General features: G+C 48.8%; 1 protein-coding gene across 1 annotated transcript in view; it reads left to right on the top strand.

Moving 5' to 3' along the window:
- The first annotated feature begins 337 nt into the window (after positions 1–337).
- Positions 338–25,919, top strand: part of ASH1L (ASH1 like histone lysine methyltransferase) — a 66,930-nt gene continuing 41,348 nt past the window's right edge. The window contains exons 1-3 of the mRNA XM_072984283.2: positions 338–669; positions 7,690–8,217; positions 19,435–24,283. Coding sequence (XP_072840384.2) covers positions 7,801–8,217; positions 19,435–24,283 — 5,266 coding nt within the window. The 5' untranslated portion in view covers positions 338–669; positions 7,690–7,800. The remainder of the gene's footprint in view (positions 670–7,689; positions 8,218–19,434; positions 24,284–25,919) is intronic.

Here is a 25,919-nt window from a genome sequence, read left to right as displayed (position 1 = left end):
CCGAGAAGGAAGAGTGGGCGTGGCCAAGCCGTGCTCCCTCCCTCCCCTCCTTCCCGCGAGGCGCGCGCGTGAGGCACGCTTTCGGGCTCTCGCGCGCCCACAGGGCGGGCGGGCGGGCTGGCTGTCTCGCGCGCGCGCCGCGAGAGCAAAAGGAGGCGGGGGAGTGCGCGTGCGCGAGCCTCCGAGGGCGGCTGCTGCTGCTGCTGAGGGCTCGCCTCTTCCCTCCACCGCCGCTGCTCCTGCTGCTCCCCCCTCCCCTCCCTCCCTCCCTCCTCCCCCTCCTCCCCCCCCGCCTTCTCCTCCTGCCGCCATTTTGGATCCGCGGCCGCCTTCAACGCAGCGCCGAAGAGGAGGAGGAGGAAGAAGGAGGAAGAAGAAATATCTCTGTTAAAGCCTGGAGGTGGGAGGGACCGCCGCTGTCGCCGCTGAGGGCGAGTCGGCGGTTGGGCCTCGGCGGGCCCAGCCTCCTTCTTCCTCCCCGCCGCTGCCGCCGCCGCTTCTGGCCTGGCCCTCCCGGAGGATGAGGCGGCGCGGCTCCGGCCTGGAGGAGGAGGAGGAGGAGGAGGAAGCGGCGTCGGCACCGGCAGCAGGAGCCACCACGGGGGCCCCTCCACCACCACCACCACCACCGGCGGCCGCCCCCGGGACGACAGGCCTCGCCGCGAGAGGGTGAGGAGGAGAGTCGGCTGGGCTGAGGGAGGGGTGTGTGTGTGTTGTGTGTGTGTGTCTTGTGTGTGAGGAGAGAAGGGACCGGGGGGGGGAGTCCCTCGGTGACAGCTCTTCGGCCCCTTTCCCTCAGGAGAAGGCGGTCGGGGGGGGGTTTGCCGTATGTGTGTGTGTGTGTGTGTGTGAGGGGAGGGGATGATGGGTTGTGGGGGGGAGGTCAGTCCCTGACCACCAGGACTTGAGGGCTGTGTCTGTGGAAAAAGGCGAGGTGGGGTGACGAGGGGGGGGGAGATCCCCTTGCATTTTGCTTCTTTTTCTTATTCTTCTTATATTCCTAAAATGCCTCCTGAACGGTGGGGAGGAGTTTCTGCTCTTATTATGGTGAGGCGGGAAGGAGAGTTAAAAAAAAGGGGGCCGATCCTCTTCGGAGGGGTGTGTGCGGTTTGTGTTTTTGTGGTGAAGGACTCACACACACATATCTATGCGTGTGTGTGCATGAAAGCTTTCCTTCTTCCAAGCATGCATGTCCACAGAGACACACAATGCCTGTGTTTTGAGGTCAGGGACACACACATGCACACATGCTATATATACTATACACGTGTATGCATCAAAGCTTCTATTCTCTCAAGCTTGCATGGACCCAAATACTGTATGCAAATATATACATGTGTTTTGAATTGAGGGACACAAGCAAACGCACATGTACATACATGCACATATATCTTCTCCCAAGCATGCACACATATACACACCACACTATGCATGCATTTAAAGGTGAGAGTCTCACTCACTCCCCCCCATACACTCATATACACACACACACACAAATACATGTGTGTGTGTGAAAGCTCCCCTGGCTTGGGAGAAAGGGGCACGGTCCTGGATTCATGCTGTGGGTTGTGTATGTGTGGGGTGCTCCCTGACAGGTTCCGAGTTGCTTTGCAGGAAGGGAGAAGCGGGCATGTTTGCATACCCACGTGCATAAAAGCATGCTTGTAGACATGCCTGTATGAAATTGTTCCTGCTTCCTTTTGGGAATGGTATCCGATGAATTGGGTCTTTTACGGTGTCAGCAGGGCTCCCTGTTGAGCTTGGGAGCTGCACGTGTTTGAAATGCCCTGTGTGTGTATAAAGATAAAATTCTTGCAGGCTTGTTTTGTGAGTTCACTGTATAGCTTTCTTTTTTCCTTTTTTGTGGGTTTCATCTCTTGCAGGCTGGTTTAAGGATGTGTGCACATCTGTATGTGTGCATTGGTTGTGTGTTTCATTCCTGTACCTTCCCTTTTGAGATGCGGTGTTCCATCTATGGATGGAATCCATCCAAGATTCCTTCTTGGTGGAAGTTTATGTGTAAGATTTTTTTACAGCCTCCTTTTTGAGGTGGGGCAGCATCAACTCTTCGCTGGTCTCTCTGTTTAAGGTGGAGTCTTCATATGCTCTCTCTTACATACACACACAGAGTACACTCTTTTAGGATGGAAGGAAGGAAGGAAGGAAGCGTCTTCCCAATCAGAGAAACTACTTGGGTGTTGGTTGTTTAAAGAGGTCATGTCTGAATCTAGATGTCTGGCAGCTGAAGGGAATCCTATAGGATGGGCAGAGTGGGCTTTCTGAAAGCTGTACCCTTGCGGCATGCGGGTGGGCTCCTTCAGCACATGGCTTCTGCTCCCCTGACTGGAATCTTTCACTGGAGCTTTGATGGATGACGTTGGACTTCAGGAACTGCCGTTTAGTCTCTAGCAACTGTATTTTGGTAGTTCCAGGACAGCTTTTTGTGTGTGTGTGTTTATCGATCGGTGGGTGGGTTCATTCTTTTGTATGGGGACCACCTCAGAGGTGCCAGATTTCCAGTGACAAATATATTTCCCTTCTAGGAAACAGCACAGCAAACAGTGGCCTCTTGTACACACTCCAGCATGTGCATCCACGTGTGTGTGTTTGTGTGTGTATTCAGCATGTACAGGTGTTGTGAAATTCACAGTTGGTTGCCGCTTGGTAGCCTGTGTACTCATTTCAATAGATCATCTTATAACAGAAAGACTACATCCTACACATGTGTTTTTTTTTAAGATTTTTTTTTAAGTAAGGCTCATAAGGCAGATGGGATCCTTGATACTCCCTTAAAGTTACAGATATGTGGGATGTCCATCCTAGCCTAATGGGGTCACATGCGGTTCCTGCTTAACTGCATCCAGGTTCTAGGAGAGTTGAAGCCTCCCAAGTCTGTGTTTTGAGAAGCAGTGAACTTTCTTGGGGGATTAACAGTGGGCAGCCTTGGGGTTAATCCAGTGATTCTCGACCTTTGGCCCTCCAGATGTTTTGAACTTTAGCCCCCAGAACCGTTGGTCTATGGACCACACCGGCTAGGGCAGCTAAGAGATGGAATCTCACACTTTTGGAGAGCCAGAGGTCAAGACTGTCTGCTGTAAACCCTTGGTCTCATTCCCCTTTATTGAAATAGATGCTTCCTTTTTTAAATAATGATAGTAATCATCATCTCAGAACTGCAGAACTGGAAGGGACCCTATGGATCATTGATCATGGAGGCCCGGTGTGAAATGAAACTTCTAGGTACCTGGACCAGTGAGCTATCTAGCAGTTATCTGTGTCTCTCTCTCTCACACACAGAGACACCCATTAACAACTCTGAATTGTGTCTTTGCCAGAACTTGCACTCCAAGACTGTGTGGGCAAAGATGTGTTATCTTCTCATGCACACAAATGCCCAGATATCCCACAAAAATGCTGTATGAAAAAAATATATGCAGAGTAGTCCTTTTGGCTTAGACCGGAGGGCTCTATATTCCATCATTTTGTTCCCACTAGGCCAGCAAGGAAGCCAACCCTAGAACTGGCTAGACTACTACAGACAAGTCCTAGCTGAGTTCACACAGCAACTGTTCTTGAGTGTCCTGCTTCTTCCTCTAATACTGGAAGTACAGTATTTCTTTTAATACCATACCCTTCACAGAATTGGGCCCAGTTCAGAAACAATAGGCAATTAAAATGCAATGAAATTACAGACATTAAAATAGAATTAAATGTATTGGATTATTATAATGCAGTCAGAAACAGAGCACTTTAAAAACAGTTGGTTAAAAATACAGTGATTATTTTGCCTTTAAAAATATACAAAACTTTAGCTAAAAATCTTTTTTGAGAATCTTAACCGTTGCAGGCCTGCCTGAATAAAAGGGTTTTGCCTGCTCCTGGAAGGACTGCAGTGAGGGGAGAAGCCTAATCTCTTTTGGCAAGGAGTTGTGGAGCCCCCTTGAGTCTCACCAAATGGACCCAAGGTGGTGGGACATTGAGAACGGCTTCTCCAGCAGAGCTTGTATAGGGCTTTATTAGGTCATAACCAGCATGTTGAACTGTGCCTGGATGTGGACCAATAGTGAAGCAATTATGGGAAAGAAATTACATGTTCCTTACCCCTGGTCCTCGCCAGCAGTCTGGTTGCACTATTCTGGACCAGTAGAAGTTTCCAAACAGTCTTCAAAGCCAGCTCCACATACAGTACATTGTACTCGTGCAGTCAGAATTAGCAGTATGGAATAGCATATAGCTTTCATGACTGGAAGCCATTGATAATCTTAAATGAGGAAAGGGGATTATTTTACTGTTCATACCAAGATTAAAGTTTCTATGAAGGCAGTTTGTCTTGCATTTGTTCCAGCAAAGCTATATTACTGGTGTATTTCCATATACAGTGGTGCCTCGCTAGACAGTTACCCCGCAAGACAGTTTTTTTCGCTAGACATTGACTTTTTGCAATTGCTATAGCGATTTGCAAAACAGTGATTCCTATGGGGGAATTTTGCTGGACAATGTTTGTCCCTACGTCGCAAACCGATATTCGCTAGACGACGATTTTGACAGCTCTCTCCGTGCTCGCAAAACAGGTGTTTTGGGGACCTAAGCTTCACAAGACAGCGATTTAAACAGCTGATCGGCGGTTCACAAAGCGTCTTTCCTATGGCCGATCTTCGCTAGACAACGATGATTCTTCCCCATTGGAACGCATTAAACAGGTTTCAATGCATTCCAATGGGGAAATGCTTTTCGCTATACAATGATTTCGCTAACAGCGATTTCAGTGGAACAGATTATCATCGTATAGCGAGGCACCACTGTATTATTTTTCCATTTTTTGTTGGCCTTCTGCTGTTTTTTTAATTCTATATATGTGAATATCTCCACTTGGGCCTGATAACATTCACCTTTTCAGAAAGTTACTTTGAGCTTTAGACTAGAGCTTCATAACAGTCGCATCACAAGTCCGTGTTTGTTTATAAACAACCTGTTTGTAAGCACTCTTCGAAATGCAAGTGTCTGAATCCAGCTGTAGTTGGACCCCTTGCTGGGCATTTTTAAAAGCCGATTGAAAACCTGGCTGTTTAGGCAGGCCTTCCCTTCCAGTTACTACGTATTTGATTTATTTCTTCCTATCCTTTCCATCTTGAATAATTATATTATTGATGTTATAACGTTGTTAATTTTATAATGTTTTATTACACATGTTGGAAGCTGCCCAGAGTAGTCAGTTGACTAGATGGGCGGGGTATAAATGCAATAAATAAATGAATAGTTCAGCAGCCCTCCACATAGCACCATCTTTTTCTCATGAGAGTGCCAAGGAGTGCACTGGGTAGATCTCTCTTATTTCAATGGCATGGTTGCCCTGTGCAGCTTAGAACCTGCTCTCCGCCTATTCTGCTCGTTGGACAGGGGCCCACAGTTGTGGGTTTCGCTTAGCAGCCTGTGCTCTTTCTGGCTTCCCTCCCTCAACTTTGGGGTGCATGGGGGTCTTGGGAGAGGGGCAGGGTCTAGTTTTTGGAATTGTCAGGAAGAGCTGCAGATAACTGAAGTTTTCTGTGGTGGCTATTCTTGACTATGCGATCTGAAGAGAAACCAGAGTTGACTATGGATTTGCAGCTGTCTAGCCCTTAAAAAAAAACACGATAACTCGTTACTGATTTAAATTGGAAAATCTTGGAATCATCAAGGGATCCTTTGTTGTTCGTGCCATGTTTCAATGAATATTCATGGAGCAGGATTGATTTAAAAATGTGTGGCATAGATTGCACAGGGATTCCCAATTCTGATGTGGGATGAAGTTTGAAACAGAAAGGTAGTGGCAAATGACTTCCATGTGCTTAGTTGCTTAACTCGAGTTAGTAAGTAAATGATATTCCTTGTTTGACCACAACTGTAGTCCTAAGCGTGCTAGTATACATCCAGTGTGCTCTTGATACGTGTTTATTCCAAAGTAAGATCTATTGAGTTTACCGAGACCTCTCCCAAATAAGCTGTGTTGAGGTATAGTACTGACCCTTACAAAATCACTGTAGCTTTACAAATATTTATAGGAGCTTTATTACCCCATAAAAATCATAGTGGGCCATTTACCCAGCCTAACCTAGTATGATTTCTGGCTCGTGAACCACTTGTAACCAATTCCCTTACTGTTTCCCAGCATATAGAAGGATCCACGTCCAGTTATTTGTTCGCGATATTTTACTTGTCAGTGACAGGTAGCTTTAGTTAGCAAGATAGTCGTCCTATTTCTAAAGAAAACATCTCTAGAATTGGCAAGGTCATCCATAAGTTTTCTCTCAGTGAAAAAGCCAGTGGAGTTCAAAATTTGTCGTGATCTCTTGAGTGGCCTTGGTAAGTGCAAGGCTTCCACCCAAGATTCATCTGCTGAGTAGGTCACTGTTTGGACATCAAGTCAGAACCGACTTACAGCGAACTTAATAGGGCTTTCAAAGGAAGTGAGATATTTAAGGAATTGTTTACCAGTGCCACCTCTTCCAATGAGTTTTCATGGTTGATGAGCAGGGGATTTGAACCCAAGCCCCTAGAGTCCCAGTCTGCCACTCTGTCCACTACAGCGCACTGGGTATCTCCAAAGTTACAGATGTCTGAACAGGGGCATGGACCCTGGACGCTCCGGTTAAAAGTCTGAGGCTGTGCCATCTGAGCTATCACCTACTGAGAGGCAATGCTATAAAAGGAGACCTGTGGGAGTGCATGAGACAGGCTTCTTGATCAAGATTCTTGTCTGAGGGGATAAAAGAAAGTTGTCGTAAGTACTTAACAGCGGGAACTTAAATACGAAGTATGCCACTGTGGGGAGGGGGGAAGAACTTCAAAAATCCTGCAGTTACAGCTGTAATAGCATTACTGACCATGCATGCAACTGGAAAGGAAAAGAAAGAGTAAGGAGTCTGACGTCAGATTAGAAAATAAGTTTCAAGTAGGAGAGGGGGGGGAAATAAAAGAGACTGGTATGAGTATAAATGTTATCACATGTACAAGAGCATGAGGAAAAATTGCTTAGTGTTGTATGGAAAAAGTGACATTCATAAACTCGCGAACATTGGAGCCTTTATCAGTTTTCTGCCCTCAAACATATCTCTACCATCCTGAGGATGATAAACATGCTCTTTGTTTTAATGTGCATTTTAAAATGAGACACTCAGTGGATCTAGCAGCTTGCTGTCAGTTCACAGAGCAACTTTCCTCTTGGTTTCCTGATTTACTGTAACAGAAGTTTGTTTATTAAAATGATGATTTCTCCCCACATGGTGGCTTAGGAAATGTTGCAGGTCTCAAGTATGAGCAAATCGGTCAATGAAAACATGACAGGCAAATCATTATGTCATTATGAAGCTGGCTGGAAAGCTCAGTGGTTTAGTGATCTGGCTGCAGAGCCAGAGGTTGGGAGTTCGAATCCCCCCCCCCACTGGGCTTCCAGGGAGAAGATCCAGCCTGGGTGGCCTTGGGCCAGCTGCACCGTCCCACAGCGCCCCTAGAGGAAGGGAATGGAAGGCACTTCTTTACCTGGAAAACCCTGAAAAAGCCTCACCATAACTGAGAATTGACTTGGTGGCACATGATGATGTTGTGATGATATTATCAACACCATGTATGGCATCTCTAACTCCTTAGTGGACAGGTAGATTTAAAGGCTCCTGATCTTTGACGGTACCCTTTTTGTCTGTGTTTCTTCCACAGTGAGAAGACGACGTTATTGACCGGTTTCTGGAAAGATTTGTCTGCAAACCCTACGCCTGCTTTGTTTTGACTGGAGAGCAAGGCAAAAACCCTCTGCCAGAACATCCTGTGATGGACCCTCAGAATACTGCTATGTTAGGGCTGGCTTCTGGTTCTGAAGGGTTTTCCGGGAAAAGCCCCTCTGCCGTGGCAGCAGGAGGTCGGAGAGAGGTGGAACTCGATGGTAGCACTAAGGAAGAAGAGGAGGAGGAGAAGAGGAGCTGCGAGGGGAACAGGGGTGGCGAGGTTGGGAAAGACGAGAGCCCTTTGGATGCTCAGCAGCAGTTTTCTGTGAAGGAGACAAACTTTTCGGAAGGGAATTTAAAACTGAAAATTGGCCTCCAAGCGAAGAGAACTAAAAAGCCTCCTAAGAACCTGGAGAATTATGTCTGCCGACCTGCCATAAAAACCACTATCAAGCAGCCCAGGAGGGTGCAGAAAGTCGGGAAGATGACCGAGGAGAAGAAGGACATGGGTCCTGCGAAGCAAGTAAGTCGCGTCGCTGGGGCGGGCTTCCGGATTGTGCTCGTTGGGAGAGGAAGAGGGGATCAAAGGGGATCAGGCTGGGAATGGAAAGGTTGTAGGGCATTTGATGCTTCAGCGGTCACTGATGCTGTGTAACTGCGCAGTCTAATAAAGGGCAGGATTTGAAAAATCTAGTTTCTGAAAAGAAAAAGAGAGTGTATCGTCTCCAGTCTTACCGGACCCAAGACCTGCCTTTAATCCCCAACCTGCTGCATGGGTCCCACGTTTTAATTATTTTACTTGTTATTTAAGCTAAGTTCTCTGCTGCTTTTTCTGCTCTCTTACCCACCCAACCACTTTTGCTCATCTCCTCTTTTAAAAGGTAGAACAGGGTTAGCTGCGCCGCTGATGTAGTTTGGCCCATGAGCTTAGCTGGGGCTCCCACCCCGTTGGTTGATGGTGGTTCCTCAGTTCAGCTGCTGCTGCCGCCGAGACTTCTTCAAATTATCAGTGTCCTTAAGAGTCAGAAGTGTTTTAGGTCACTTTATTTTTTTGAGAGTTTTCACTCAAAAAAAAAAAAAAAGAAAGAAAGAAAGAGAGAGAGAGAATCAGTCACGGTGATCTTCATATGACATACAAGTGGAAAACTTTGAGGATGCGATTTGGACCATGTGGTTGTTGATGAAAACTTCCCTGCTTGAGTTCATTGTGAAGGTGAAATTCAATCTAGCAAGTTCGTAATCTGTAAATTGGTCTCTCAGCCATTGCCTAATAAACGCCCAGATTCTTCAAAGTTTTTCAGGGTTTTTTTTTTATAAGACCAATTATGGCAGGCAAGCTGCTGTAAAAGATGATTTGTTATCTTTACCTGAAATTCTCAGCTGCAGAAGCGCGTTGGGAGTATTCTACTGAACTGGGCAAGCTTTGTAAGCAACAGGCACCTTACACAAATCCTAAGCGTGTTCTACAGAATGTGTCATAAGTTAGCGAAAAAGAGTGGATGCAAGTCTGTTTGTACCTCAGAAACCAAAATGTTTACTCTTTGTTGTTTGTGCAGTCGCTTGCATGAATGGGTCCTCTGAAGGTGCCAGTTTAAGTGCATGTAATTTGTATAATGGGCAGTGTGGGGAAATGGTAAGGAGGCCAGGGAGAAATGGGACAGAAGCAGTTCTCTATATATGTGTATTTGCTGCGATTTACAGGGGTTCCTTCACAAATAAATTGAAGTCAAGGAATTTGGACAGTCTGTGTTCTAGACATTGTGGCATGAGACACAGTGAGCAGGAAGAACTAGCTGGGGAAATTAAAGGTGGCGGAAGGACTGAGGAAATGTTTGCAGTGATTATATGGTGTTTGGAAACATTTTTCCCTCGTTGTGACCTTTGCTAATGCCCACTTCTCTTCTCCCCACCTCTCTTTCCGTTTGACCCCTGTGTAGATTTTAGATGCTGAAGAGTAAAAGACAGCAAAATTAAAATTCTCACTGTCTGTGTTCTGATTTTGCCATGATCTTTATATTTACTACCCTCTTACTCTCAATAACCCTGAATTTCTATTAACACTCCATGCATCTGATAAAGTGGACTATAATACACAAAAGCTCATACTGTAACAAATCTGTTAATCCTTAAGATGCCATATGACTCTTTGTTGGTTTTACTGCAAGGAATTAAGATGACTTTGGAAACAGCATAGGTAGACTTTGCTCAGTCCTCGTAGTGTGCTTTGATTGGTCTAAAAGTTAATCACCATTGCCCTCAGCGTCTATCAAACTACTCAGACTAAAGCTGTCTGTCCTCTGAGAATTGTGTTGATACGATGGCTTAACTTTATAACAATCTTAGTACAGCAGAGCTGGAAGGGACCCTGTGGATCTTCAAGTCTGCCCTGGTCAAGGAGGCTCAGCGGGGATTCGAACTCCCAACCTCTGGCCCCACAGAGACCTACATTATTCCATAACGTTTACAAGAATTCAGGAAAGCTAAAGAAGGTTGGAGCATCCCTGTAACAACAGTGACGAGGGTTTACCTGAAGATCTCTAGAGCAGTGGTCCCCAACCTTCGGCCTCCAGATGTTCTTGGACTACAACTCCCAGAAGTCTTCACCACCACCTCTGGTGACCAGGATTTCTGGGAGTTGAAGTCCAAGAACATCTGGAGGCCCAAGGTTGGGGGCCACTGCTCTAGAGTGTTCATATCTAGGTTGATACTCAAACTAGGGATTGTTATGCTAAATGCCATGTTTATATTGCCTGTATTGGTTCAGTCATGGGAAAACAGTAATGGCAAACCAATCCTGGAAATAATGTTACTGTTTAGCATAACAGTGGAGAAACCGCTTCATGGGGAAAGGGCTGTTTGTTTGTTTTATATATAAACTTGCCTTGCTTTTCTCAGAGACGTGTGGTTGTGAAAATATTCACTCAGATAAGTATGTGTTAAAACACATAATGATAGTGTTAATAGCATGAGCCAGGGTACGGTTCTTCAGATTGACTGTAAAAATGGGGAAAAACAAGGTGGTTTAAAAAAATTAATAAACCCACTTCTGGGCAACGTGGTGAATTCTACCGTGTTGTCCCCACTTCATTGTAACTTTATGTTTAATCTGGTTTTAATCGCGAGCCGTAACTGGTAGTTGTGGCCTGGTTAAAGTTTTTCAGCAGATTTGGGGGGGTTTGTTGCCAGCACCTCCTTCTGCCGCCTCTGTTGCTGTAACCTAACCAAGCTAAAATTAGAAGAACGATACAGCCTCAGCAGAACTGCTGCCTGGTTCCTGTCGGAAGAAAGAGGGCAAACTGTCACAGTGGGAATGTATTGTAGAGACGACACTTGTAGTGAACAATGCTTGTCTGTACCTTGCTTCAGGCAAGATATATATCATAATCTCTTGGAGGCAGGAATCTGGAATTTCTTTTCCTCTGTATTTAATTTATTCAAAATATTTTTAATTCGCCTTTATCCTTAACAAGGACCCAGGGTGGCTTACAACAATTAAAAGACAGCATTTAAGTTAGTAACAACGAGTATAAAATACTAAAACATAAGCAACACCAAAACATATTCAATGTAGTATAAGGGTCAAGAGTACATTTTTAAAACCCCGCTCAGCAGCCGTTCACTCAGGGAAAGCTTGTCTGAAGAGAAAGGTCTTGGCCTGCTTGTGGAAGGACAGCTTGGGCTCCAGTGGGAGGAAGTTCCAAAGTCTGAGAGCAGGAACAGAGAAGACCCTCTCCTGTGTCCCCACCAGTCACACCCTATGAAGGTGGTGGGAATGAGAGAAAGGTCTCCCCTGATGATCTTGACATCTGAGCAGATGTGGTCCTTGAGATAGCTTGGACCCGATCCGTTTAGGGCTGTTATAGGTTAGAACCAGCGCTTTGAATTGTGTCTGGAAATGAATCGGCAGCCAGTGAACCTGCTGTAACAGGGGAGTTGGGTAATCCCTGTGTCCAGCCAGCAATCTAGCTGCTGTGTATTGAACTCTCTGAAGTTTTCTGATACTTAGAGTGCGCTACAGTTGATGTTGTTGATTTCAGCTTTCATCGTTCCTCACTGTTGGAAATGCTGGGTAAGGTTGATGGGAATTGGCCTAAAGCAATATCTACCTTCTCGCTTGCTATAAACTCACTGTGCACACTGGTTGTGCTCTTAAATATTAGGAATGATTGGAACTACAGGGTTTAATTCACTTTAATTGGTTTGCTAAATTTAGATTTGCATACACCTGGGAGGCAGGAAAGTTTTAAGGGTCGGATCATACTTCTGCACTATTAAAGAGCAGGCCAGGTAGGTGGGGCTCGTCAGCCTTGGAAGGCAGCCCATCTAGGAGAAGGAAAACTCCGATTTCAAACCTCCACTGCCTTATGGCTATATCCACTGATGGAAAAGGCTTCAGGAGTTAACCTCGAGGCAAAATCCGGAGCTGGAGGCCCGAAGGCAGTTCATGTCGTTCTGCCAACTCCTGCGTCGTTGCTGGAACCAGTTGTATTGGCTCTTGCCTTTCCATTGGACCATTTCAGCAACGTGGAGAGGGGGGATCTGCTGCTTGGGTAACAGCCTATCCTCCACATTACTCTACCCAGGGTTCATGCTCTGGACACTCCTCGATTCAGAGCATGTTACCATAGTCTCTCGAGACTGAAGGAGGCCTATGGAGATAGGTTGCTAAATTCATCAGGAGCCTCCTAATTGATCTAAATAGGGTCTTGGTTGACCAAACAGCATTGTTAGAAAGTCAGCGGCTGCACTTACACTGCTGGGGAGATATTCTTTCTCCCTCCCTCTCTTGGAAGATGAGTTCCTGCGATGACAATCAGCTGTTCCTTTAAAAATAAACCTCCAGAGCTGTTCTTGGGTTTGTGCTTCCAAATTGTTGGGAGTTTTATTCTTCAGTCAGTTAATTTGAAGCGATTGATCAGTTCGAATTTCTTTATTCGGAATCCGATAAGCAGAGCACCACAGGCCGAGATGCCCAACAAACGGGCCGCCACCCCCCCCCCCCAGTCCCAACCTACAAAAGAGCTGTTTGTGTTTGTGCGGAGAAGGCCATAGGCAGATGAGTTTGGCATCCAAGCAGGTTTCTGTGAATATAGGCATTCCTTTATTCCACATCTGGGCAGCTGGATGAAGTCTGCTGTGTGTTCCACCGGCTTCTTGGAACTGTTTTGGTTTAATGGTGATCTGTAGCTCATTGTTCTGGCGGCTGTTTTTCAGTGTAGCTGAGGTGTGCATTGCCAGCACCACCACCACCTCCACGCTGGAGAGACCCCAGTTACACAGTCAAGACAGAAATCTTTTTGCTTCACTTGAGTTAGCATTCTCTTCCCTATTTATCCTTCAACAGGCACACTTACGCTGGACTGGTAAATCACCTCCCTAAGTTCTCTTTTTTTCAAGGCAGTCTCTCCTCTGAGCAAGCAGACAAGGTAGAGTAGTGCAAGCTCTGTTCACAACTGGGGAGCATCTGTGAGTGGGTTAAAGTGTGTGTGTGTGTGTGTGTGTGTGTGTGTAAATAATTACTGTGGATTTATTTGCAAAGCTGCCTTATACATTGCATGGCATGTGGGGTAAATGCAATGTTATTTTTAGCATGTGGTTATTTTCTGCACTGCAGGGCCTGGGGGCAGTGACCTTCTTTTAACATGTTCTTTTTAGTACATAGCTGAGCATTTTTAAAGCTTTATGTAAATAACGACAAGGGCGGTTAACTAGCAGTGAAAACTGGGCATGTGAAGCATAAGCGAGGTGGTTTGGTAATATTAAAATTATTGCCAACATTTCTACACATGGATGCAGCCTTAACATACTGGTTTTTAAAGGAGCATTTCTATCTTCTACATAATATCTGTAAACTTAGTTGTAATCATCCCTAGAATGAATTGGAACATAGGAAAAAAGTGAGAGGGGGCTACTTCAGATTCTGGGTGTAATTAAAGGGCAGTAAATTATCAAGCTGTCTACGGGGTAGTAGTATTTATCCCTGGGGGTGCCCTTTAGATTTTTATGGCCCAGGCCCTGAGGTTGGAATTTGCTAATGAGTCTGTGGTTAAGCTGGAAGTTGTACCCAAGACCTTCCGTGGAGCTTTTAGAGAAAGAAGCTTGCCAGCATTTTGGTGGAGCAGCAAGAGGTGCTAAGCCTGACTCACTGGGAGGCTGGGAGAAAGCTGGAAGAAAGCAGGCAACTAAGCCCCATGTAATGTTGTCTCTGTTAAGGGAAATGCCGAAGTATTGACCTGAAGAGATGGTTTTCGTTTCTCTTCCCTTGCCTTCTTCTAGGTTGCATGTTTACTACCGGAGTTAGTAGCCAAAGGCCATAAAACGCATGTCGCTGAAATTCTTCGCGAAATGAGACAGCATCCTGGCCTCGAGGGCTCCTTTGCGTTAGGCAGGAAAGCCAAGGTTGATTCAGAGGTTTGGTATGTTCTGGGTAGATATCCTACATCACCAGCTATTGTTAACCATTTATGTATATACTGTATAGGCCAGTGCTTTTGAATACTTTCCTTGCTGCTTTATATAGGTGGTCATTGCTTTTACTGTTTTATCCTAAATTATTACTAAGTTATATGGAGACTCCTTTCTACCGCCCTTGTTTTCTGGATTAATGCGGTACTTATTTCATAAAACAGTACCTACTCTTGGGTTTAGGACCACACCTTTCTGGTGTAAAAACTCAGCCTCCTAATCACAGAATATCCAATAGCTACTTGTAGTTCCTCACCAGGGTCAGAATTTTGCTCTGTTTCCGTTGAGTATACAGTGTTGTTCTTGTGTTAACTGAGTTGGATGTCCCCAGGTTGGGCTCTGCTTCATGTTAAGCTAGAGCTGCAGGGTTAAATTTATAACTGTAAAAGAAGTATTAGAAGAAGAAGAGGGAACAATGCAGGCTTCATCTCCTCTTGTCCTCTCCGAGCGAAGGCTAGAATCTTGCCTTTGAAATATAAATATATACAGGACTATTCAGAATCAAAATTCTGGCCTACGCTGGACATCTGTATAGTCATGGCTGGGGTTTTATTACATTCAAAGATGTTTCTCCCTCCACCTGCCCCCCCCCCCAGTTACCAGTGTGTTTGCATGAGTCTTTGCAGGGTTTTATTTCTTTCTCCCTCCTTTTGTCTCAGTTGTAACACGCTCGCTCGGGTATTGCTACGTCTTTGCTAGGTGTTGGTTTGCTTTCCTGGGAGGAACAGGAGCTGTTCATGGCTCGAAGCACAGATGGGCAAGTGCAGCCACCTATTTATAGCTGAACAGCTCTGAGACTATTCTGGTCTCAGGGATGATACGAAGGCACGAAAGTGACGCCGGGGGGGGGGGGAGAGCACAGCCCTGACAGCTGTAACGTGATGCGGTTGAGACAATGAGACAAGATGGAACCTGCGTCTGTTCCCTCCGAGCTCCCTGTTTCCCTGAGAAACTGCTGAGCACAGGTATCCTCCTCGGCATTGCAGCATCCTTGACTGTGCAGGTAAAATGCTGCAGGAGGCTCTCCGCCGCTCATTCAATCGCAGTCAGCTTTGAACCATTTGCAGAGCCAAAAAGGAAGAAAAAAAATACCGTATTTTTCGCTCCATAAGACGCACCTTTCCATAAGACGCACCAATTTTTTAGGAGAAGAAAACAGGAAAATATAATCTGTTTTCTTAGCTCCATAAGACGCACAGACTTTCCACACCCCTGTTTTTTGGGAAAAAAGTGAGTCTTATGGTGCAAAAAATACAGTAATGCTTTGCCTTCCCTGAGTTTTTTTTCCTCTCTCTTTCTTATATCAGCTTGAGCTTGCGCGGCAATTACGTCTTCTAAATCCCTGCCACCACACCTGAACAAAGGTGTGTTAAGAACGCCCTGCATGTTTCCATGGGTGCAAAGACAAGACGGGCAGCAGTCCGCTTGGGTTTTTGTGGGGAACCGAAGCCCTATGTGTTTTCTGCAGGAGGCGGTTGAGTTAGCGGTAGCTTTGCCAAGAGGCAGGCGGATCCCAGGAGTCTCAAGCGGGAGGCGCTGAGTTAAAGGCAACAACAGAATGGGAAGCACCACAGAGCAAGCCATGAGCGCCGTCCCCTGAAAGGCCAGCCATTCTACCGTAATAATAAATGCATCTATACTTGTCCATGAACTTTTTCACTACATTGGGCCTACTTTCGTATGTCTTGTGGCCCTAGTCCAGAATTCCCTCTTGTACCCCAAACGCCCCTTTTTCCATAGCCCTGGCTCAAATTTCCCGTACGGTTGCAGAGTTTTTCTTAATATTCTTCCTCGGAGCAGCCGTGCCCCTTTATGGAAGACTTTTCTGAAATATCTGCATTGCTTTGGCCTCGTAAAACGGTTGTTTTCAGGCCGGCATCATGCTTTCAGGACCGTCAAGGAGCACTTCCTAGTGATGGTATTTCATCAGCCTTTACAACCCCTGTAGAAAAAAAAAGGTCAGTTGATGTACTAGTCAGTACAGTACCAACTTGCAGGGGAGGTTGTTTGCTGAGCTAAGTTGAAGAAGACAAGGTACAGGATGGACTAGAGAGGAGGAGATGATAGAGGCCTTGGCCAGCTCCTGTTCTGGTGTGGACAGGTGGATGAAGGTGGTGGGAGACCTAGTATCCCGTTCAAGACATGATGGATAAGAATCAGTGACTTAAAAAAAACTGGATTGAAATCACGATTTAAATTTTTTAAATTTTTTTTTTTTTGAAAACAAATTTAAACCATCAAAGGCAATCTAATTTTTTTAAAAAAATATTTAAATCAATTCAATTTAAATCGAATCCACCTTGGCTCAAACAGGGGAAAAGAAAGCCCCTACCCTGAGATCAGGTTTTCCAGCAGAAGTCCAGGGTCAGAGGGGCCAGTAATGGAAGGGGAAGGGGATCGGGTTCCAGGTCAGCCGCCCAGGGCAGGGACTTAGGAAAGCAGAGTCTTGCGCCAGAGAAAAGGCCGGTGGTAAAGGATCTGTCCCATAGGAATTAGCTGAGTTGAGTCATCAGGCAGGGCTGGTGTTACCACCTAGTTATCCCCTTCCGTACTTAAAATTCTCTTTGCTGGACATCCCAGGGAGAGCAGAGTATTGTGGATGCGGAAGGGGAGACCCCGTTGCCTGATCAGTGAAAGCTCCCAATCATCATTAGGCACGAAAAGGAGCCCGGGAGCTACTGGCTGATGGGGTTCATGCTGGGTGGGGAGAATAAGGAGGGCTGGCGGGTTTCCAGAGAGCTTTCTCCTCCCACCCTGATCACAACAAGAGGAAGTGAAATGTTCAGTCTATGCCCCCTCTTAAGTCTAGAGGAAAAACGTGAGAGCCGAGGGAGCAACAGCCGGCCGTACTGTTGGGGGGGGGGGGGGGAAGGAACCGTGTCCAAACAGGCCCTAAGGTGCCATGTGGGTAGTGTTTCACCCTTAAAAGCCTGATACACCCTCCAGGGCATACGTGCACGATACACAAACCACCAGCTCAGGCGTGGGCGCCTTCCTCCGTGTAAGGCAGCCCCATGAGCACCCTCGGTGGCTGTTGGGGGCGATGAGAATTTGGGGGGGGGGCAGATTGTGGCTGCACTTCTTCTCAGCAGCTTGTTACATGCGTGCCCGCAAAGGAAGCCGAAACCTCTGCAGCCATAAGGTTCCAGCAGGAATTTACATACTCTTGCAGCTGCCAGGGTGAAGCTGGGCTGAGTGCCAAGCTTCTCTCTCACTTTCTCCCTTCCCGCCACCGCCTCCCCCCCCCCCCGCCGCCGCCAATCCCTCCAGCATCAACAGCTTGCCAAGTAAACATTCAAAATGGGATCCGGAGGCATCTACAACTCTTCCTGCCTGTCCCCGAAGAGCTTGGGAGGAAAGACGGAGCCTGGTTCGGGTTTGAAGCAAGCTGTCACTCGGATCAGAAGGGAAGCTTAAGAACAAGATGAAAGACGGCTTCGAAGAGCCTGCCATACATGTAAAACTGTACACTGATTCAAAGACAGTGTAGCTTAGTGGCTCAGAGGGGACCCCACAGCCCCCTTCCAGGCAGCATCCTCCTTCAGTCATCGGCTCCTGGGTGGGCCTTGGGTAGCCCTGCTATTCTCTCAGCCCCCTGCTCCCCGTCTGCAGAATGAGGAGTAATAGTGTCTTGCTGCCTTGGTGTGAAGTTGGAAAGTTCCCAGCTTAGGGTCCCCCAGATGTTCTTGGACTGCAACTCCCAGAAATCCTGGCCTGCACAGCGAGTGGCGAAGGAATCTGGGAGTTTTAGTCCAAGAACATCTGGGGACCCAAGATTGGGGATCACGGCTCTAAACCCTTGGTTATCAAGACTTGGTTTCCAACCCCCTCCTCAAGGTAGGAAAACAGATCAAAGCAGATGGCTGTCCAATTGAATGCCTCCAGCATTAAAGCACTTACCACCTCCCATGGTCCTGGGTTTCATTGTCTTACTGCTCTAACAGTTGAGAAGTTTTCCCTGATATTCAGCCTAAATGTGGCTTCCTGTAGCTTGAGCCCATTATCACGTATCCTGCACTAACGTTTACACCAGACCTGGGCAAAGTGCGGCCCGAAGGCCACATACGGCCCGCGAGCCGCTCCTGTCCGGCCCGCGGACAGTCTTGAACATCAAAACCAAGGGGTGGGGATGTTGCTTTGTTTTGTCAAGGGATCTTTATCTCCTTCCATAGTTGCTGTTGATCGGCCTGTATCAATTTGCCTGTCCACCCTCTTTAGCCGACAGAAAAAACTCCTGAGGCCTGTTTCTTAGCTGTTCCTCCTGTTCTGAGGAGCATTTTCAACCCAGCTATAAAAGGATGAGATTGTGTGCTTCCTCTCTTTGCCTATTAGGTCTGCCCGCCGATACTAAATTATGTCTAGTTAGATGAGACGCTTCTTGGCAAAGCAGGGGCTGTGTTCTGGAAATCCCCTAGCAGGCTGGAGGTGCAATGAATGAAATATTAATTACCGAAATGTATGAATGAAAGAATTCCTTTGAGTCAAAGATTTTACAATCTTGGTAATCGCATATGGGAACACTCCCACATAGTGAGAGTAAATTGAAAAGTAGGGGAGAGAAGCAGTCTTTTACTAGCCTTGGAAACAATTGCAAGCACACAGTCTACCTGCTGACCAGAACCACCTGCACAAGCATGATTGGAGGGCCGACTCCAGGCCTCCTTTCCTACAAATTACCCTTGCACGTCAGCTTCTTATTTCTTTTTCCACATTAAGCATCTCAGATTTTATGTGAAGACCGCTAGCTGCCGACTCGCATCCTAAATTGTTTATGCAAATGTGGTGGTGATGGGTCACAAGTTACTTGGCTATTATAAAGAGAAGGGGGGCATGACTCAAAAAAAGGTGGAAACAACTGATTAAAATTTTTTAAATAGGATTCTTTTACGATTTAATTTTTTGTACATTTATTTTTTGATTTAAGCAATTTGTTTTTTTTTTTAAAAAAAAAAACATTGATGTTCATCCACCCTGCTATTTAGTCAATAACAAGGTCTGGGTTCCCCTTTCCAATAAATTCCAGGTGTTTCAGAGTTTGCTCCAAGTTGCAGACAGCTTTTGAATCTGTTACGCTCAGAGTGGTATAGATTTACCAGATGAGCGGGATATAAATCAAATAAATAAATAAAATAAATAAATAAATAAAATTCAATTTTTTCCCCCAAGAGTGCAAAAGCAGTACAATATTTGGGATATCTGGAATATTCCCCCCCTCCTCCTTATTATTTACCTGTATGCTCAAAGCCCTCATGTTTTTCCTTTTCTAAATTTCCAGGACTTCTCAAAGCTTCACAAGAAGAGCGGAGAAACCGCACCAGCTGTTGAAGGCTCCGCCGCAGAGGGCAGACTGAGGGAGAGCAGCCCGCTTTCAAAGAAGCTTTCGCCACTGCGTCCCGAAGCGACAGATTATGGGAAGTCAGCTGTTTCAACTCCTCTCGGTGGTCGCGATCCGGATCCGAATGACCGGGCTCAGATTAACGGAGCACCCACGGTAACGGAGAAGCTGGCTCAGCTCATTGCAACATGCCCTCCTTCCAAGTCTTCCAAAACGAAGCTGAAGAAGTCGCCCGTGGGCATCGTCGCTTCTGGGTTTCTTAAAGACTCCGGAAAGAAACTGCCAGCACTTGGACCGGTCTCTGCTTCGGCCGGCAAGGACTTTGTGAAGAATCACTCTGGTGGCGGCTGCGGCGGCAGCATGAGGATCCTTCTGGGAGGCAAGGAGTTTGCAAAGAAAGCCCCAGCGGTTTGTAGCGGGGCTGGGCTAATCAGCAAGGATCCCGGGGCCAAAAAGCAACCGGGGCTGTGCCCCAGCATGGCTGGGCTGGTGAGCAAGGAGTGTGGGAAGAAACCGCCAGTCCTCCCCTCCCCAGTAGGATCGGTCAGCAAAGAAAGTGGGAGGAAGCCCCCCGTGACTGGCATGATGGTTGGGCTGGGCAGCAAGGAGCCTGGGAAAAGGTTGATGGGAGCCAGGAGTCCCGTCGGATTGATGAGCCAGGAGCCTGGGAAGAAGCTGCTAGGCAGCATCAGCCCTCCTCCAGCCCTGGTGAACAAAGACTCGATGAAAAAGCTTTCACCGCCCACCACCAGTCCCATCGGGGTATTTAATAAAGACTCTGGGAAGAAATATCCTGGATCGGATGGCCCAGTCGGATTGGTTAGCAAGGAATCTGGAAAGAAAATGCCAGCTTTCGGTACACCGAGTGGATTGGTTAGTAAAGACTCTGGAAGGAAGCCCTTGGGGACCAACGGGCTGGTCACAAAGGATTCCGGGAAAAAGCCACCAGGGGCTGGGATTTCAGCTGCTTTGACCGCTAAGGACTCCGGGAAGAAGCTGTCGGGGGCCAGCACTCTCTGCGGGTTGGCTAGCAAGGACTCGGGGGCTCTCAAAGCCGACCCGGCTCACCCTCCCTCAGAGACTTTCAGAAGGTGTTGCGGCGCAAACCTTGGGCATCTCGAAAGTCCAGGACCTCCAAGCCTTGTGAAGGACAGTGGGGGTAATAAAGCTTTTGAGAAGCACGTATCACGGCAGAGCAAAGACGGCATGCCGGAAAAGCTTCCCGTTCAGAAAGAATCTTCCAGTGGAGGCAGAGAAGGAGGCAGCCATCAAGAAGGGGGCTCCTCCGCCAGTGAAAAAGGCACTTCTGAAGCACCTAAGCATGACAGACAGCTGCCGGTGTATTGCACTTCTCCTGACTTCAGGACCACGGGAGGTGCTTCTGACGTCTCTACAGCCAAATCTCCCTTCAGTGCTGTAGGGGAGGGGGGCCTCCCTTCCCCCTCTCCCGCCGCGTCCATCACGACTTTAACCCGTAGCCCCACAACCACCTTGGCTCAGTTAGCGTCCAGCCCTTCGCATTTAAACCACACCCCCGAGCTCTTAGAAGGCATTTCTGAGCAGATCAGCAAAACCCCTTTCGCCTCTGACGGCGCCCGGTCCACTACGAACAGGCTGCCGGGTCTCGGCTCCCATCCTGCCCGTAAAGGGGTCGGTAGGGAATTAAACGGTGCCAGCTCGGCCCACACGGATGACCTGAAGCCGAACCCCGGCATAGGCAAAAAACCCACCCTGGCCACGGAGTCTGGCGTTCGCACCACCGTGGCCCCTTCGGTGGTGAGCTTCTCCAGCTTCTTTAACAGCCAGCCCTTCCTCAAGATCGGGGCCATGACGGCACCGGGCCAGCCATGCCAAGGCCTGGAGACCCTGAGCAGTCGGAGCGGCAGCCCCCAAACAAAGCCCTTAAAGAAAAGGAAAGGAAGGAAACCCCGCTGGACCAAGGTGGTCTCGAGGAGCGCCTGCCGGTCGCCCAAAGGTCTAGAGTTAGGGAGGCCCGAGCTGTTCAGAAGCATGCCGTGCAGCGCCCTGTCCAACAGCGGCCTAGACCAGGCCAAGCTCTTTAAAAGCGCAGGCTCTCCTTCCTTTGCAGAACGCGAGTTCGTCAAGCATCACTTGCCGAAACTAGGCAAAGCCAGCAGCTTGCCGCCTCTCGCCCTGCTCAGCGGCGTGGAGAAGGAGCCCAGTAAATTTTATAGCGCCCACGTGCAGGCTTCGGTCGAGTGCATTTCCGAGGACTTGCTGTCGGACATGTACAAGTCCAAAAGGGGCAGGCCGAAGCCCAAAGAGATGCCCCACCTGGAAGGTCCCCCGAAGCGGACCCTAAAGATCCCTGCTTCCAAGGTCTTTTCGGTGCAGTCGAAGGAGGAACAGGAGCCTCCTGTGCTGCATCCGGAGGTGGAAATCCCCTCTTTGCAGCAGAGTCTGGCCGAGGAGCAAGCTTTCCCAAAGAAGAGAGGCCGCCCGAAAAGACAGATGAGGTCAGGGGTCAAGATGAAGCCGCCCGTGCTCTCTGTGGCCCCTTTTGTCACCGCAGAAAGCCCGGAGAAGGTGGAATCCGAGACCGACCAGCCTCAGAGCGGGGATTTCTTCGAAGGAACCAACCCGCTCGAAGGCCCCGAGGAGGAGCTGGAGAAAACCGGGGTCGCGGACGACGACCTTGAGGTGGAGCCTGACCCCAAGGAGCCCCCCAAGCGCAGCAGCAACGGGCAGCTCATGAAAACCATCATCCGGAAGATCAACAAGATGAAGACGATAAAGCGGAAGAAGCTCCTGACTCAGATCCTGTCATCCGCCGCGCCAGAACCAAATAAAGGGAAAGTGCAATCCAAGCTCCACACAACGGTATCGACCCTCGCGGCCACGTTCGGCTCGAAACTAGGCCAGCAGATCAACGTCAGCAAGAAAGGAACGATTTACATAGGAAAAAGGCGAGGGAGGAAGCCGAAAGCCCTCCTGAACGGCATCTTGGCGGCCAGTTCCGCCAGCTTGACGGTGCTTGAGAAATCGGCGGCGCAGACGACAGGAGCCTCCCTGGGTCAAGGGGTTCCCCCCGCGCTGCCTTCGGCCACCAGTAATAATAACCCCGACGTTCTTCCTTCTCCGGTCTGTTCCCAGTCTTCGGGCATCAGCGGGGGGCAGAGCCCCATCAGCAGCGAGATGAGCTTTGTGGAGCCGAATTCCGTGCCCTACCTCCACCTCCACCCCAGGACGGGGAGTGTGGTTCAGACGCTGGCCATGCGGAAGGCTTCTCGAGCCAGGAGGAGGCTCTCCCCTCCCACCCTCCTCCCCAATTCCCCCTCTCACATCAGCGAGCTCAGCTCCCTGAAGGAGGCCACCCCGTCGCCCATCAGCGAGTCCCACAGCGACGAGACCATCCCCAGCGACAGCGGGATTGGGACGGACAACAACAGCACCTCCGACCGGGCGGAGAAGTTCTGCGGCCCGAAGAAGCGGCGCCACTCCTTCGACCACGTCTCCCTGGTGGCCCCCGAGGCCTCGGCCGTCCTGAGCGGCCTCAAGGAGAAGCACAAGCACAAATGCAAACGCCGGAGCCACGACTACCTGGCCTACGACAAGATGAAGCAGCGGAAGCGGAAGCGGAAGAAGAAGTACCCCCAGCTGCGGGGCAGGCAGGACCCCGACTTCCTGGCCGAACTGGAGGAGCTGATCAGCCGCTTGAGCGAGATCCGCATCACCCACCGGAGCCACCACTTCATCCCCCGGGACCTGCTGCCCACCATTTTCCGCATCAACTTCAACAGCTTCTACACCCACCCCACCTTCCCTTTGGATCCTTTGCACTACATCCGGAAGCCCGACTTGAAGAAGAAGAGGGGGCGCCCCCCTAAAATGCGGGAGGCGATGGCGGAGATGCCTTTCATGCACAGCCTCAGTTTCCCCCTTTCCAGCACTGGGTTTTACCCTTCCTACGGGATGCCTTACTCCCCTTCTCCCCTTGCGGCCGCCCCCATTGGCTTGGGCTATTACGGCCGGTACCCTCCGACCCTCTACCCGCCTCCTCCCTCTCCGTCCTTCACGACCCCGCTGCCCCCTCCGTCGTACATGCATACCGGCCACCTGCTCCTCAACCCGGCCAAGTACCACAAGAAGAAGCATAAGCTGCTCCGCCAGGAGGCGTTCCTCACGGCCAGCCGGGCCCCCCTCCTCTCCATGAGCACCTACCACCCCAGTGTCCCGCCGGAGATGGCGTACGGTTGGATGCTGGAGCACAAGCACCGACACCGCCACAAGCACCGGGAACACCGCTCTTCGGAGCCGCCGCAGGTTTCCCTCGACGCTTTGGCCTCCAACGGCCCTTCCCGGACCGTCTTGGAGTCCCTGAAGCGCTACCGGTTCGGGAAGGAAGCCGTGGCCGAGAGGTACAAGCATAAGGAGAAGCACCGGTGTCACATGACTTGCTCCCACCTGTCCCCTTCCAAAGGCCTGCTCGGCAGGGAGGAGCAGTGGGTCCGGAGGGATCCGGCGGAGCCCAGCTCCCTCACCCTGGGGCTGCAGACCCCGTTGCAGATCGACTGTTCGGACGCGCCTCCCAGCCTGCCGCTGGGGAGGTTCACGCCGAGCTCCGAGCCGGCCAGCAGCGACGAGCACACCAACCTGTTCACCAGCGCGATCGGGAGCTGCCGAGCCACGGCCGGCTCCGTTAACGCCAGCGGACGTAAAAAATTCTCCGACAGCTCTGGACTCTTCGGCCCGCAAGAATCGTCCCTCGGCCGAGCTCTCCGGAAGGAGACGTTGCCCCCTGCAGAGAAGGCAGCGCCGGCCCTTTCGGGTAAGAGATCTTCCTCGTCCCACGCTGCCTGGCGGGCACGGTTTTGGAAATGTTTCTCTAGTTAGGCGGGCGAGGCCCCGGGGTGTTTGGTGGGAAGGGGAGGAGGTGAGAAAGGCCGCCTCGTCACTGCATTGGAGTTAAGAGCAAAGATGGGGAGCTCGGTGGTGGAGGTCTTTAGCTGCAGAGCCAGAGGTTGGGAGCTTCGATTCCCCCCCCCCGCCCCCGTGCCTCCAGACAGATGAACCAACCTGGGTAGCCTTGGGCAAGCCGCACAGTCCCAAGGCTGCCCCTAGAGGAAGGGAAGGGTAAAGCACTTTTTAGTATTTCCCTGCCTGGAAACGGCTGAAACGGGGTTGCCATAAATCAGGACAGACTTGACAGCGCATGATGATAACGATGTAGAAATCTAGCCTAAAGCAAGGCTGAGTAATGTGGCCTTTCTAGCTGAAGCAAGAGCCCACGGGGCCTAAGGGTTAGAGTGCTGGTCTAGACTTGGCAGTCACGTGTCCATGTATTGATTCTAGCCCAGGGGTCCACTCTGGCTACAGAGAAGTGTCTTTCTCATCCCCTGCTCCTTGGTCCATTCAACTAGAGATGCTGGCCGGGGGCTTCTCCATGAGATATAGGTCCTCTCTCCTGGTGTTTTGTGGCCCTTCGTTGGTTTGTTTATTTGTCCCCTGGGCCCTATGCTTGCACGCCTGAATGACGGGAGGCTTGAGTTTACACCTTCCCTGGTAACTCATTAGCAACAGCCGAACCTGCGGCAAAGCAAGACAAGAGTGATTTACATCAACCACAGTGACATATTTGACGACCCAGTTAGTGAAACGTTTCAGGCTGGCTTCAAAGAGTTGGAAGAGAATTATTGAGCCTGCAAACGGGTTGCTCCCTGGTTTTAGTCAGCTTGCCGTTGCAACCCACTGAATGATGGTCCCTGTAAATGGTTTAGCGGGTCTGGTTACAAAGGATACATGCCAGAGGCACAAAGCTGTCTCTCTGGGTGGCTTTTTGACCCGTGTTGATAACATTGACCGTAACGAAAAGGAATCGTGTGGCGTGTTAAAGATGACCAGATTTATTGAAGCATATGCTTTCATGGCTTCAGCCTGCAAATATTTATGCTGTAATAATTCTTGGTGTCTTTAAGGTGCCACAGAACTCCTTTTCTGTTCTCCTAGTAGCAGACAACCAGAACTATTTCTCAGCAGTGGCCAGCATTGCTATGGTTTATTTATTTAGTTGTTCTACAATTTTAATCTTGAATGCCTCTTAAATTGTAGTCCCTGAACTCTGCTGAGAAGGTCTTCCTGGAGCCAAACCTTTAAGCTGTTTTATTTATTTAATCTTACCCCACTTTTCTCCTGAAAAAGACCCCACCCCACCCCGCGTGGCTTATACCATTAAAAGGCAACATGTAAAGCTATAGTAAGGCAGCTTACTGTCATCAAAAGACTATATTAAAAACTTTAAAACAATGAATAGACAAATACTAAAAAAGATCAAATAAATATCACTCTTAAGAATTGGTAAACAAAAGCAACACCAAGAAAACACATTCAGAGCAGGAAGGGCCCAAACATCCATTCAAAACGTCCCACTGTCTCCTTGTCGTCTTCTGCTTATTCCCAAATCCCCG

The sequence above is a fragment of the Pogona vitticeps genome, chromosome 15 (genome assembly GCF_051106095.1).
Source record: "Pogona vitticeps strain Pit_001003342236 chromosome 15, PviZW2.1, whole genome shotgun sequence".
Classification (NCBI taxonomy): domain Eukaryota; kingdom Metazoa; phylum Chordata; class Lepidosauria; order Squamata; family Agamidae; genus Pogona; species Pogona vitticeps.
Note: the sequence above shows the minus strand (reverse complement) of the source record. Positions and strands in the feature narration are given on the sequence as shown.